This window comes from Phaethon lepturus, unplaced genomic scaffold, assembly GCF_000687285.1.
Source record: "Phaethon lepturus isolate BGI_N335 unplaced genomic scaffold, ASM68728v1 scaffold33556, whole genome shotgun sequence".
NCBI lineage: Eukaryota > Metazoa > Chordata > Aves > Phaethontiformes > Phaethontidae > Phaethon > Phaethon lepturus.
The window spans coordinates 20,343-33,476 of record NW_010548872.1 but is presented as its reverse complement, the minus strand read 5'-3'; the positions used below and the strand labels follow the sequence as shown (position 1 = coordinate 33,476).

At 38.1% G+C, this 13,134-nt stretch overlaps 1 protein-coding gene across 1 annotated transcript in view; it reads right to left on the bottom strand.

Moving 5' to 3' along the window:
• Positions 1-2,104: 2,104 nt before the first annotated feature.
• UACA (uveal autoantigen with coiled-coil domains and ankyrin repeats) overlaps positions 2,105-13,134 on the bottom strand; it is a 20,905-nt gene continuing 9,875 nt past the window's right edge. The window contains 11 exon segments of the mRNA XM_010290108.1: positions 2,105-2,282; positions 2,990-3,055; positions 4,023-4,175; positions 4,800-5,290; positions 5,293-7,471; positions 8,900-8,952; positions 9,861-9,897; positions 10,098-10,196; positions 10,652-10,684; positions 11,757-11,864; positions 13,034-13,120. Coding sequence (XP_010288410.1) covers positions 2,211-2,282; positions 2,990-3,055; positions 4,023-4,175; positions 4,800-5,290; positions 5,293-7,471; positions 8,900-8,952; positions 9,861-9,897; positions 10,098-10,196; positions 10,652-10,684; positions 11,757-11,864; positions 13,034-13,120 — 3,378 coding nt within the window. The 3' untranslated portion in view covers positions 2,105-2,210.

Genomic DNA, 13,134 nt, shown 5'->3' with positions numbered 1-13,134 from the left:
GATGGCTTAGCATGAGATCAGGTAGCAGTGTACGCTATTAAGTGAATACACTTTCATTAAAAAGCAGTAGTAAAACTTCTCTGGCTTACCCCCAAACCTAATGACTGACATAATAGACAGCTTGCCCTGTTTGGTGTAGAAGTGGCCAGAGTCAATTTACTCTAAAGAACTAACTGGTAGAAGCTTTGAATCTCAATCAATGTCACCAAAATTTTACTAACCATAAACTCTGGAAATAAGAGAGAAAAACCCAATAATCCCAGCAGACATCTAAAAAACAAATGTGTTACCTGGTATTCAAGTGAGTTCAATATCCTTCACTACCCAGACTATTTTCCCAAACAATTTACACTTCTTTACCTTTTATAGAATTGACCACTACAATAAAAAAAGAAGAAAACATTTTATTGATAATATAATATGGGAGAAATTTAGAAAAACATACATAGAACTCCCTCAATAAAGAAACATACAATATCAAAATATGCCAGAGTTAGTATATCAAAACAAATTCTCTCTAATAAGAGTTTCAAGTAATGCAATCATAAAAGAATTTGGCTAAGTAGTAATGTATATATACTGAGATGTTTTCTGTAATAGTCCTCTAAGAAATTAAAGGAAAGCAGCAGTAGATCTGTTTAACTACAGACACATATTTAGTAAATATATTAAGTGTATTTATAGAATAAAAACTGCTCTGCACATTCGTCACTACGTCTGTATCCTCCTCTACATGGCAGTTGTCTCTTCAATTCTACAAGAAGATTCTGCCCAAAAAGGGACAAAAAAGGAAACAAACATAATGCTACTAGAGAAAAATGAGACTTACACCTATGAGGTACAGCTTGGTGGGAAGCCCAGTTAACATGAAGCAAAGAACTCTGCACTCTGACTTAAGTCCATATTTTCCAGGAACATGGAAGAGGAAGTTTGTCTTTCCTGCATCAGGATGCCAGATTCCTACTTCCTAGTTATAAGCAAATGCTTTCAACCAAGTAGACTGAAGTCAACACAGCTACTGAGAGCACTTACACTGTTTTCTGTATTAAACCAGCCACATACATTATCAGGCTCATTTTTCAATTACTTCCTGTGAATAGTCCCAAGTGTCATGTTCTCTTTCATAAAACTTATTTATGGGAACATCATCCTTCAGTCAAAAATGAAGCCCTGTCTACCTGTTTAATAGGTAGATTCCAAGCAAATAAAAATTCTCATTTCATTAATCCTTTCTATTTGCATCTTTCCCCATAAATAAGATTATACTACATAATTTACATCTAAGAGGAAAATACCTTAAACTTCCATGAGATAGTGTTTGAAAATCCAATACCTGAATTATCTAGTGTACAGCTTAATGAGCTGCTCAGTCTACACCCATATTAGGCCTAATGAAGAATGAAATTATACAGAAGTAGGACTATCACATTTAGATCAAAATGCTGCTCTACAAACCGTGACACTCCAGTCCCACTACAGCCAGCAGTAATCAATATTACAAAGCATTCATAAAAAAATCCTGGGGAAGGGGGGCAAACACAGCAATTAGTGTTTTGATGGAAAACCTGATTTAAGTCTCGCAAAAAGCAGAGGCACTACATCTTAAGCTTTATTTAAATAAACTTTGTAACTCGGCCAGCCAAGTTACAACATATACCTAAATACCTTTCATCTACCTTTGCAGCTGACTCACTAAGCATGTTGTAGTATGTCTTGATCAGCTTATGTGACAAAATCGCCGCTTTCTCTTAATCATTAAAGGAGATATACAGCTACAATACTTAGCCAAGCTCATTTGAACAGCGTTTATTTTTAACCATACCATGAGAGTTCAAGTTATAGGATAAACTAGAGTTTCTGGGTATAGGCCTTGCTTTAATAAGTGGTCAATCAGACATTACAATAATTTAACTATGTCATCATTTTGACGGTCAGCATGTATACCAATTTTAAAAGATGTTCTACATCTTTTATTAATCTTTTATTAATCTAACGAGAGTGTCAGATCTGAAACTTAGTAGCCCTATTACAAGAAGAAAATATTTCAGCTTTGTAAGTTGTTTCATATTTGGAAACAAAATATGAACAAAAAAAGCTGATATTGCAGCTATATCATCATAATTATATAAATCTCATGAAGGTTGTCACTACCGTAATCATAGCACTCCTACAAGATGCAGCAGCCTTCAAGAACAATGGCACTAAGCACATCAGCAAACAAGTCCCTGTCTCATTCGAATGATCTGTAGTAAAGCAGCTTGAACATCTTCATCCATGTGACCCTAGAGCAAGCAAACACTTGGTTAAAAGAAAAATTAAGAGTGTCAACCATCCATCACTAACATTAGGAGATTCTTGAGAAGTCTTAACTCATTACCGTATTTTCACCACACACTGGTAAAATCTGAAATACTTCGAATCCTGGTTTGTTTTTTTTTTCCTCATGAGAGAAAGAAGGGTCTGCCTCTCTGACACAACAGTTTCCTTCATGAAAATATGATGTGGGAAAAAGTTACTGTTCCTGTCCTCCGGACTCCACAACCTGCTGCTGTAGTAATGGTCCCTCTTTTGCATGCTTAAGTATCTGAAGTCACAACCCTTGAATTAGTTGATCAGCTCTTTCTCCAGTGAGCACCACTGCATAAAGTTCCCAACTTCTATTCAATTTCTCTCCAGCATTAGCTGGGATGACGCAGAATTAACATGCTCACGTCACCAGACACCATCACCCTTCAAAGCAGGTTATTGTTAGATCTGAGTACCATGCCTATGCGTAATTATAAGATGGCACAATAAGACTACAGCTGTGGGGTGTGTTTGGTTTTTTTGTTGGATCAGTCCATTCTAAATTAAAACTCCCAACATGAAAACAGGTACTTGATGCTAGTTTCAAGTTTATTTGAGGTCAGTATGGCAGTTGGAAACACGTCTCAAGAATTTCTACATTGAGATGACAGAGTAAAACAATCTGAATCTGGGACTATCATACCTGTACAGCACTAAGAAGATGTGTCCGATAAACTGAAACTACCTCTTGATGCTGCTTTTTAGCATCCTATAAAGAGAACATAGGAAGAGGAGGTGAAGTCATCAAATTTTTAACATCTATTCTTGCCTATTTCCAATTTTGCAGGCTTGGTGTTGTGCACTTATACAAAACAGAATTTCAAGGTTAAAGTTAGCTATATCCCCTCCATTAATCAAGAAAAAAGTCACTGCTTCAATTTTTTATTGCTTACTTGCAGCAAAGCAATTTTGCTGAGAGGCTATCAGAAACAGGCCACTCTAGTGTGTCAGCCCAGGTGCACTAACATGGAAAAGCTTGTTTCATCAATAGCGTTAGCTACTGTTTAAAATCACACAATCTAAGAACATGTTGCCTTACAAGGGTCAACCTTGCAAATATTAAAGATGTATCCTACTTCTGTGCAGGCTTGCAAATAGCTAACTTTGCTAACATACATAGCTTTAATTATGAGCTTTACTGAAGTCATGGGGCTACAAACGTGTTTGTGCACAACATCGCAGCACTTATCATAAAGTGTTCCCCTTTACTGTTCGTACTTAACAATAAGCAATGCACTCCACAATGTTTGCAGACAAGGGAACACAAAGACAAATCCATTAAGAAAGGACCACCTCACTTTCTTTCAAAGTGAGAAAATACATGGCTGGTGGTTTTTGCAAGAAAATATTAACGTGGAACTTGCATACAGAAATGGTCTTGGCAAGAACTATAGCAGCATATCTTGTAAGCACAAATTCTCTTCAAATTGGTTGTGTCCTTTTTATCTGGGAGAGTTCCCAAACGTTGCAACTCTAACATGCAGAAGGAAGCAGACAAATTTACAGAGAAGCAAGCAGTCGGGGGAAAAAAAAATTACCATGAATCCTCTACTTCTGAAGCCTAAGCAAACAGTCAGTCCCAGTGCTCCAGTGACCACATGCATACTTCCTTGTTTATACAAGAAACTGCAAGAGATGCTACTGCATTTCAGACAACAACTTGGGTGACTACTTACAGCTAGCTGCTGTTGCAGTGTTTTCACTTGGTTCTGGAGCATTTCAACCTGCTGGTTCTGCCTCTTTGAGGGAATCCCAGTGGTGTATGTAAGCTGAGACAAGCCATTAAGAGCTTGTTTTAACCGCTCTACATCGTTAAGCAGCTCCGTTATCTTTAACAAAAAGCACACAAAAACATCATTTAAGGACATCTCACTTACTGAAAGCTAACATTCTTTAACATTTTTTAAAGTCTGATGAAGATCAGCAAGCACTGAAGGGCCTTTGTCCCAGCTTGCCATCACACTGGCCAAGAGACTTCACAAAGATAAAGGACTTCATTTTCATGACATGTTATCACTGGTTCACATTCTGCTTCCTAGCACTGAAATCTCTAAGGTATGGAGGTATGGACCCTGGAGGTCAGCCAGCAAAATAAATGACTTCTCCTTTAAAGATATTCTAGGGCTAATTTCTAAAAAGGACAATGAAGAGTCAGAAGGCAAGCCAGAGATGCTAAACAAATACAGCCCCAATGGAAGAATGAGATTACACCCCAAAAGTTGGAAACCCAGCTTGGAAGTTTTACTAGGGTTTAAATACTACATATGAGGAATTAGAAAAACTTAGTATAACGCTACCAAAACCAGGACTTCATCTTAGCAGATCTGGGCCAGTCCTGGGTACCTAGTGCTCAGCACACACAGTTGTGCCCGAATACTTAAGCAGCTATATTTGAAGTCCAGTTCCTTACCGCTAAACTGAAAATGTCAAAAGCATTAACTAACACATCCTACCTTGTTATCCTTGGCTTCCACCTGCTTCGCAGATTCCTGTATTCTCTTCTGCAAATCAATAATTGTTGTCAATGATTTATCACACCTTTCTTTCTGGTCTTTAATTTCTTGCTCAATACTGCAACTCCGTAACTGAAGCAACTCCTTTTCATCCTTTAAAGAAAGCTCACTCTTTTTAGCTTGCAAAACCTCCTCACATGCTTCCTCATACTTTTTATTCACATTGGACAAATTTTCAGCTATGCTATTGATTTGGGCCTCCAGAGTATTTTTCATGGATTTGTATTCTGATATGTCAATCACTTCTTTGCTCTCCAGGTCTGTTAAAGCTTGTTGAGTAAGCTGAACCTCAGACTGCAACCTCAAGATTTTCTCATTTTTAACTTGGTTTTCTTCTTCCTTTTCTTTCAAGCTGTTTTTGGTTGCTACTATTTCTTGTTCTAGCATTTCCTTCATTCGTGTATATTCTACCAAAGGTATTGAAGATTTTCCTGCTGTAGTACTCCTACTTTTAGCATTTCTTTGTCATAACATTCTTTCTTACTTCGGAGAGCCTCCTTTAGATCCTCTATAGTGTGACCAAGAGCCTTCTTCAAGGCTTCAATTTGTTCCTCCGAAAGATGCTGAGCCTGCATCATTATGGGCTGCTTGGTACTCTCTGGCAGTTCATCTTTTTCTTTTTGGTCTGTGTATTTCTGCAGCAATTCTCTCAATTGCTTATTCAACTCCTCCATTTTGCTTGCAAACATTTTTTCCATTTCACGGGACTTCTCAGCAAGGATATAGTTCTGCTGCAAGTCATTTTGGATGCACAAAATGCCATTTTTGAGCTTTTCATTCTCCTGTTTGCACTTCTTGTTTTCCTCCTCGCTTTCTCTGCATTTCCGTGCCTGTTCCTGCAACTGTGCTTTTAATTCTTTCACTGTGGCTTCAAAGCTTTGTTCTCTGTCTTCAAAGGAGGCAACTGGGGCATATTTTGACTTAATGCATTCTTGAATTGTGTCAAGTTCCTTCTTTTGGGCTTCAATTTCTGCATGCAACTGTAAAATTTCTTCTTGACCCCTCTTATATTTGTCCATAATCACAACATTGTTCTCCTGAAGTTCTTGCATGCTTTTATTTAAAGTAGTCACTGTAGTTTCATGATCTTTTAAACTTATATACTCAGTTTGCAATTGATTCTGTAAGAGTTTCACTTTATTTTTCAAAGTTCCATTTTCTTCATTTACCCTCATGAATTCTTGCTTTAGCTCTTCAGTCTTTTCCTTCAAATCTGACAGCTCCCTGTTAGTCTTTTCTAGTGTGTTATTCAAGACTGTTTTAATCTCTTCATGTGTTGTAGCCAACACATACTGATCCCTGAGAGTCTCTCTTATGACTGTGTTTTCAGAGACTAGTTTGCATACTTTCACTTGTTCATCATCATATTTTTTCTGAAGCTCAGCAAGCTGCTTTTCAAGTTCAATGCCATTAGATTTTAAAGCTTCCACTTCTTTTTTGTGCTGCTCTGGAGACAGATACACAGCTTGGAAGTGGCTGATATTCTCACTTAAACTGTTCTTCTCTGCCAGCAACTTTTCAGCTTCTGCTTTGCTTTCATTGTACTTTTTTGTTATTTCAAAAAGCTTTTTGGTCAGGTCACCAACAGTCAGATCATTTGTTTTCTTCAATTCTTCGTGAATTTTTAAAGGCACGTTCTGGCTTTTAATTTCAGTTTTTAGCATTTGGATTTGCTGCTTAAGCATCTTGTTATCGATCTGCAATCTTTCAAGTTCCTTCTGCAGAGTCTGATTCTTCTGTGATAATTCAGAAATTGTCTTCCTGAGTTCCTCATTTTTTTGCTCAAACCCACTCCTCATTTGTTCATGGTCTTCTGGTTTTATGTGCTGAGCAAGTTTAGCTTTCTGACTCTCAGATTCCTGCTTTAAAAGCAGGATCTCTGCCTGCAGTTTTTCATGCTTTGCTTCCATCTCTGCTAACTTCCTTGCTTTCTCATTCACTTCATTTGATAACAAACTCTTCATGTTTTCAAATGTCTCTGAAGTTACAGAGTGTGCTAACTTTGCTGCTGTTTCTTTGAGCTGCCCTTCTAACTCCATGACATTTCTTCCCCTTTTATCTCGCTCCATCTCCAACTTAACAAGTTCCTTCTGCAACCTTTTATTTTCCTCCACTAGCCTTCCTTCATCTCTCTTAAATTCTGCCACCAGCAATTCGTTCTGCTTAATCTGGTTCCTTAGTTTCCCCACTTCAGCAGAGGCTCCTTCATACTTTGTTTTCATTTCTTTCAACTGATCCTTCAGCTCCTCTGTTAGCTTACTGTTTCCCGAAGCAGCTTCATTAGTCAGGTGATCCTTCAAAGCAAGAAAGTGGGTCTGCATTTGCTTAACTTTGCCTTCGGAGTCAAACATTCTTTTCTGTACATCTTTTAACGCATCTTCCAGTTGTTTTATCTGCCCATCAGATTCCGCCTTGGTTCTTTCACACTCTGATGCCAAAGCTTTACATTCAGATACCTTGTGAGACAGTTCTCTCTGCAGTTTGCTGATTTCTTCTTTTGCTGCACCATAGCAGGTCCTCATGTTGTCAAGTTCTTTCTTTAAAGTTTCCTTCTCTGAACTGGATGATTGGTTAGGCAGGGAGAGCTCCAGGGGTCGCAGCATAGACCTAGACTGAAGATAAATTGGCACAAAAACAGATACCTGTTTACAAGTTTGGCAAGTCATATACATATGAGCTGTCATACACAAAACTGTCTTAAACCTCTGTTGATATGAGCATAAAATTTGTCCAAGAGATGCCTTCTTTTCTGAGAAACACACTAATCTATTCTTGCCCATATTACAGAACACGGGCATTTCAGCTTTGTAAAAGTAAAAATCTTGAATAAAGCCCCACATTACTGTTTCCCAATCATCAGACCCTACTGACATTAAGTGCAGGTATAGTATATTAATTTAATTTCCCTTGTTATTCATATTTAATCACTCGCCTACTAGAAGAAATATAATTTAAGATATTTCCCCTGTCCCTCAAGTATGTAAAAGGAATTAAATGGAATCAGAACAGAGTATGTCATGGTTAACAGAACCTTCTCTCTGAAAAGACTGAGGAAAACAGTAATTTAATTTACTGTCTAGGAAAGGATCTCAAAAACACAGTATTGCCCTCCTGCCGTGTGGTCTTCACTACCAACTCTCGCTTCACTACCAGCTGTGATGGCTATTACATGGCACAGGCTTGTTCCAATGACCTCATTCCTGTTCCAAGGACCAGAAAGCAGTATGTCGCTTCCAGACATGACCTGCTTGGGTATGGTTTGGTTTTTTTCAGTTGGTTGGCTTTTTGTGCCCACCCATACCCCCCCTTTTTTTTTTTGATCAGAGAATTACACATCGACTCATTTTAAACTTCAACTAAGAATAAAAACGATCCTAAGACCATTTGGACAACCTTATGTAAAACGTGGCAGAAGAGACCAGATTTTTCTGTGTTACCGGCAGAACATACAAAATACACGTATCGGTGAAATTTGGCAAGAAAGCATAGGATGTTAAGATTTCTTTCTAGCCATCACTCACTTCTGGAAGCACTACAGCTGAAACACAAGTGTAGGAACAGTTTGTCAGCTAGGACTGATCCCTGTCTCACATGACTCACTGCAAGAGCCTGACAGGCCTTGTTAATACCCGAATTGTGGCTTCAAAAAGTAGCTATCTATCAGCAAACAACACTGGCAGGCAATTATTATATAGCTGGCAGGAAAATAAGGTCTTCCAAGTTTTAGCTGAATTTAAAACAGAAACAAATTATGGGGGTGACCAACCAGTTGCACTTCACCCCAGCTGTTGATCCAGCAGTGTGCCGATTCACTTTTAAGAATGCTCATTACAGACCGTTTAGTATTTGACACTACCACCGCATTTCGAGCTACGTCACATATGTAACTCTAGAGGGCACCAGCAGCTAAAAATAAACATAGGAAAGCAAGTATTGCAGAAAATTTTGTATTGAGAAGCAATGTTTAACATATGTACATTTATAAGTATCCTTGGCTTTCCCAAGCATAACTATCTTTCAAGTGGCAAAATATTTATTACCTGTGATTCCACAGCAAACACTTGGCCTTGCTTAAGTAATAAATCTTCTTTTCCTAGATTTGCAAAGCAAACAGCATTTAGTCTCTGTTTAAAAACTGTAACACATCATCACAAGAACTGTGATTTTCCTTCCTAATTTTATTCTGTTCAATGGCATTGTGCTAGGCTGCGGGCTGGTGTTTAAGTACTTGGCATTAAAACAACTCCTCCTTAATTAAAGCCTCATAGGAAGTCTGGACAAACTCCTATTCACAAAAAAATACACCTACTATACCAGGCTAGGTGTCATTCTGCAAAACAGTCATGAAAGCCACCTTGAGCTAGCTGCATGTCTGCACATGAACACACCAGGGAAAAGCATCCTCTCTGCACTCCAAATAAATGATCCTTCCTGACAGGCAGCCCAACAGCCCTCGACAGCTCGTGACAGGTTAAGTAACATTTTAAGTTACATGAGTGCAAGCCAGGCCTGTAACCAAGTTGGATGCAGAAGACTTCAGTTTCTGGAAATGGAATCATTTCTGGCAGAAGTGTAAGCTGAGGTCTTGTGTTTAAAGTCGCTTTCAAACTTGCCCACACTCAAGCTTTCACCATTACCATCGTTTTCTTGTCATGAGCTAGACGCGAGTGTTGTTTAAGACACGAAGCATGGGAAGGGGAAGACTCCGTCTGGAGTACGGACCTTGCTCAGCTTGTTTTCCACGCTGTGAGGAGGCACAGCAGAGTTTCAGTGCACGTTTCACAGCCCCAGCCGCTCTAAGCGAGCCTGATCACCAGTGCGCCAGCACTCAGGTACAGACACAGCTGGGGCCAGCTGGCTGCATTCTGAGGCTTGGACGCACATCATGCTTGGCTACAGCTAAGACCAACCAAAGAAAGAGAGGACAGAAAACCTCTCTTTGCCTGTGTAATCTAACAGTGCGTCACGCATGGCACGTTTTTAAGAACTGAATACACTTACTGTTACCAAAGTTACTTCCGGATCCCACAAAGTCAACCTAAAAGCGAATGGCAAGAAACAAAAATAAACTCCAGAATTCATTTCAGTTTTTTACTATATGTTAAGCTAAGGATTAAAGAGCAGGGAAAGCCTTTACAGTGAGAGAACCATTTAAGACTTTCAACAATTTAAAATTGCTTAAGTATTTACTACTGTAAATATATTTTGCTATATTACATTTCAAATCAATTAACATACTTCATAATATTTGAGTTTAGCTTTGAGAGCTTCAATAGTTCTTGAGCTTTCTTCCTGCTGTTTTTCTTTGGTAGTTAGGATTTTCTTCAACTCATCCTTCTGAAAGAGAAAGAGTGCCAAATAGCCAAAGCCACGAGAATGGCCAGATTTATAAGATCTCAAGCAACTTAAAAAAAAGTTTAGGGATAACTTCAACCAAGATCAGCACTGAAAGAATACCTCAATTTTTGATTCTGAAGTTCTACAACATTGCTCCTCTACAAAAGGAGTCTTGAAGATTGAGTCAAGGGAATATGCACCAACATAATTTGCTAATAATTTATTTGCATTTATTAGTCTTGTGTCACTGAAAGTCACTAAAGAGATATTTGTAATATTAAGTCTGCTTTAAAGTGCCATAGGGATTACATATATTATTTGGAGTAATTTGTGTTTCATTTAGCATTTATAAATAGCTTTTTCTTTTCTCTATAGTTTTAAATACCATTACATTGATGCAATAGTCACTCCCCCTATTTCATAGTTCTATTACACTTTAAGGTGATGTATCGTACCTCATTTTCAAGATCATCTGCAAACATTTGCTCCTGCAAAAATAACAAAAAAATTCCCCCACACATCATTTTTCAATAGTGTTTAAGGGGCTTATACACAGTTTGTTAGTTGATGAGTCTACCCCGGTTTCTAATGCTACATGCTTCTGACTGTTCCCCTTGCATTTACCATCTAACCTCTAGCAAGAGAAATAAAAATAAACAGAAGTTAAGGATGCTTGGCAGAGCCCTGTCTCTTGACACGCACACTAGGAAACCGAAGTACCTTTTCAATTATCTAGATCGTACACTTCTGAGGCAGGAGAGTACAGTTTTTCAGTAGAAGTTTGCTCATTTTGGAAAGTGAGTATTAAGGAATTTGTGGGGTTTGTTTGTTGTTTTATAAAAGCAACGCTTAAGAGAGAAGTTCAGACAAGCCAACAATTACAAGAAGAAATATTCTTTCTATCCATGTGCTACATTTAGGGGAAGCTGCGTACACTTCTTAAATGTACCTCTGCAAAAATACAGTGAAGGAACAAATGTGAGCCTCCATAAAGAAAAACATCCTGTTTTTATTGTCTTCCTCAATTGCACTGGTCATTTAGACCCCTAAGAGAGACTTTTTAAAAACAGGGTTTCAAATTTGAGTGAGAAATTCTCTGTTGAAAACCCTTGTTTCTGTCTTTTGCCAATTGAAAATTTTTCTCTGTTTTTTCACTTACAGTAACAGCTGGAAAATAAGCAGTAGCTATAATAAAGTACTGACACGCAACATCTACATCTAATTGTGCAGATGAAGTTTACTCTCCAAATTACAACACACCAGAACACCTCATGGTTCATGTTACATTGCAAAGCATAGCCATGAGTGTTATTGCTCAAATGTATGAGTATCAGTGAATGGCATTGTAGCATGTCTCCTCACATCTTGAATATTACAAGACTAAACACTTTTGCAGTAGAAGAAAACGACAGCAACACATGTAGAAATAATTCACAGGAAAGCAGTGAAGACCTCATCCTAACTACATGTGCTTTCCTTTCTACTTCTACCAGCCTTCACTGTCAGCGCCAGGGGGTTATAACAGCTTTCAAGTCAGATTATTCCAATACTAGGGTTTACCTCATTCAACTGTAGTTGTAGCCCACTAATTCTATCCAACAGCATCCTTTGCTCCTCTTGTACTTCTCTCATTCGATCTTTCAAATCTTGATTTTCTAACTCCAATTCCTTAAAAAGTAAGTTAAAAATAAAATTAAAAAAAAAAACCCAAAACAAAAAACCCCCACCACACTACACACAGATTGGGAAATCTAAAGAATCTGAGCCAATACTTTAACAGTCATTAAAGACACCAAGCCTTGCCTAACAAGTCCCCTAATGACTTTGTGGCCTTACTCCAGGTCTGTTTCATCCTGAAGTTTTACATAAGTGCAAAAGCTCCGGAGTCTTCAAGGTTTTTGGCTCTAGGTAGCTCGTTCTCGTACAGGTTTTGAAGCAGAGTAAGATTACATTCAATGCTGACAGTACTCAAGAGGCTGCTTATCTGCTAACAAGTCTGTTAACAAGTAAAAATAACCAATGTTAAAGCGGTTCCTGAAACATAATCACTGCAGCCAAAGGTGTAATGAAAAAGCCTCACCAGCATGAAGCATAGCCACTTTTAAATGCGCTAACTGTTCCAGCAGCCACAAGAATCACCTTAGTAACATATAATAAACCCAACACGTGAAAATTACAGGTCTTTGTGCTGTCGATCAGTCCAGTGCTCACATGCAAACAATAAAGCATGTTTAACTCTTGCCTGATAATCGCCTTCTTAACTGTGGTAACTACTTTAGCTCAAACCAGAGAAGTTGCATTTAGAGATCTTTATCCTTTTATTACAAAGCATTTCAGAACGAAGGCCTCAATTTCTCAGTGGTTTGTTCCCCATAGCTTAAAACGTTGTTTACCTTTTTGAAAACTGTAATGACATAGTAATGAGACGAGAAAATTAATACTGGTTAATAGAACAATTAGACAGTTTATTGTTAGTAAGACACTTAATCACACATCTCTCAAGAATGTTAAAAAATGAGTCTTCCTGGTTTGCGACCCTATGATTTTACTGCAGGCAAAAGTAGTAGACAGAAGGTTAAGAGATAGGAAAAGTTAAGACATGAAGGGACTTGCAACTGCTTATTATACAAACAAGTGTTTTTTCATGAAAAAGTTTACCACTTATCTGCATAATTGCCACATTACACAATCATACAATTAAGTTTTAAGTAAACAGCAATATATGACCTTTCTTAATGGAATCACTAATGCTTACTTACAAGGACATCATGTCTTTAGCATGTCTGGTTAATTATGCATGTGGGAACAGGCAAGTCACAGAAATCCTTCTTGCTTACCTGCGCATTATGTTCCTTCTGATACAGCTTGACGTTCACATCCTCCTGCACGTGCAGCCGATTCCACTTCTGTGACATATTAGTAATCTGTTAGTACAAGA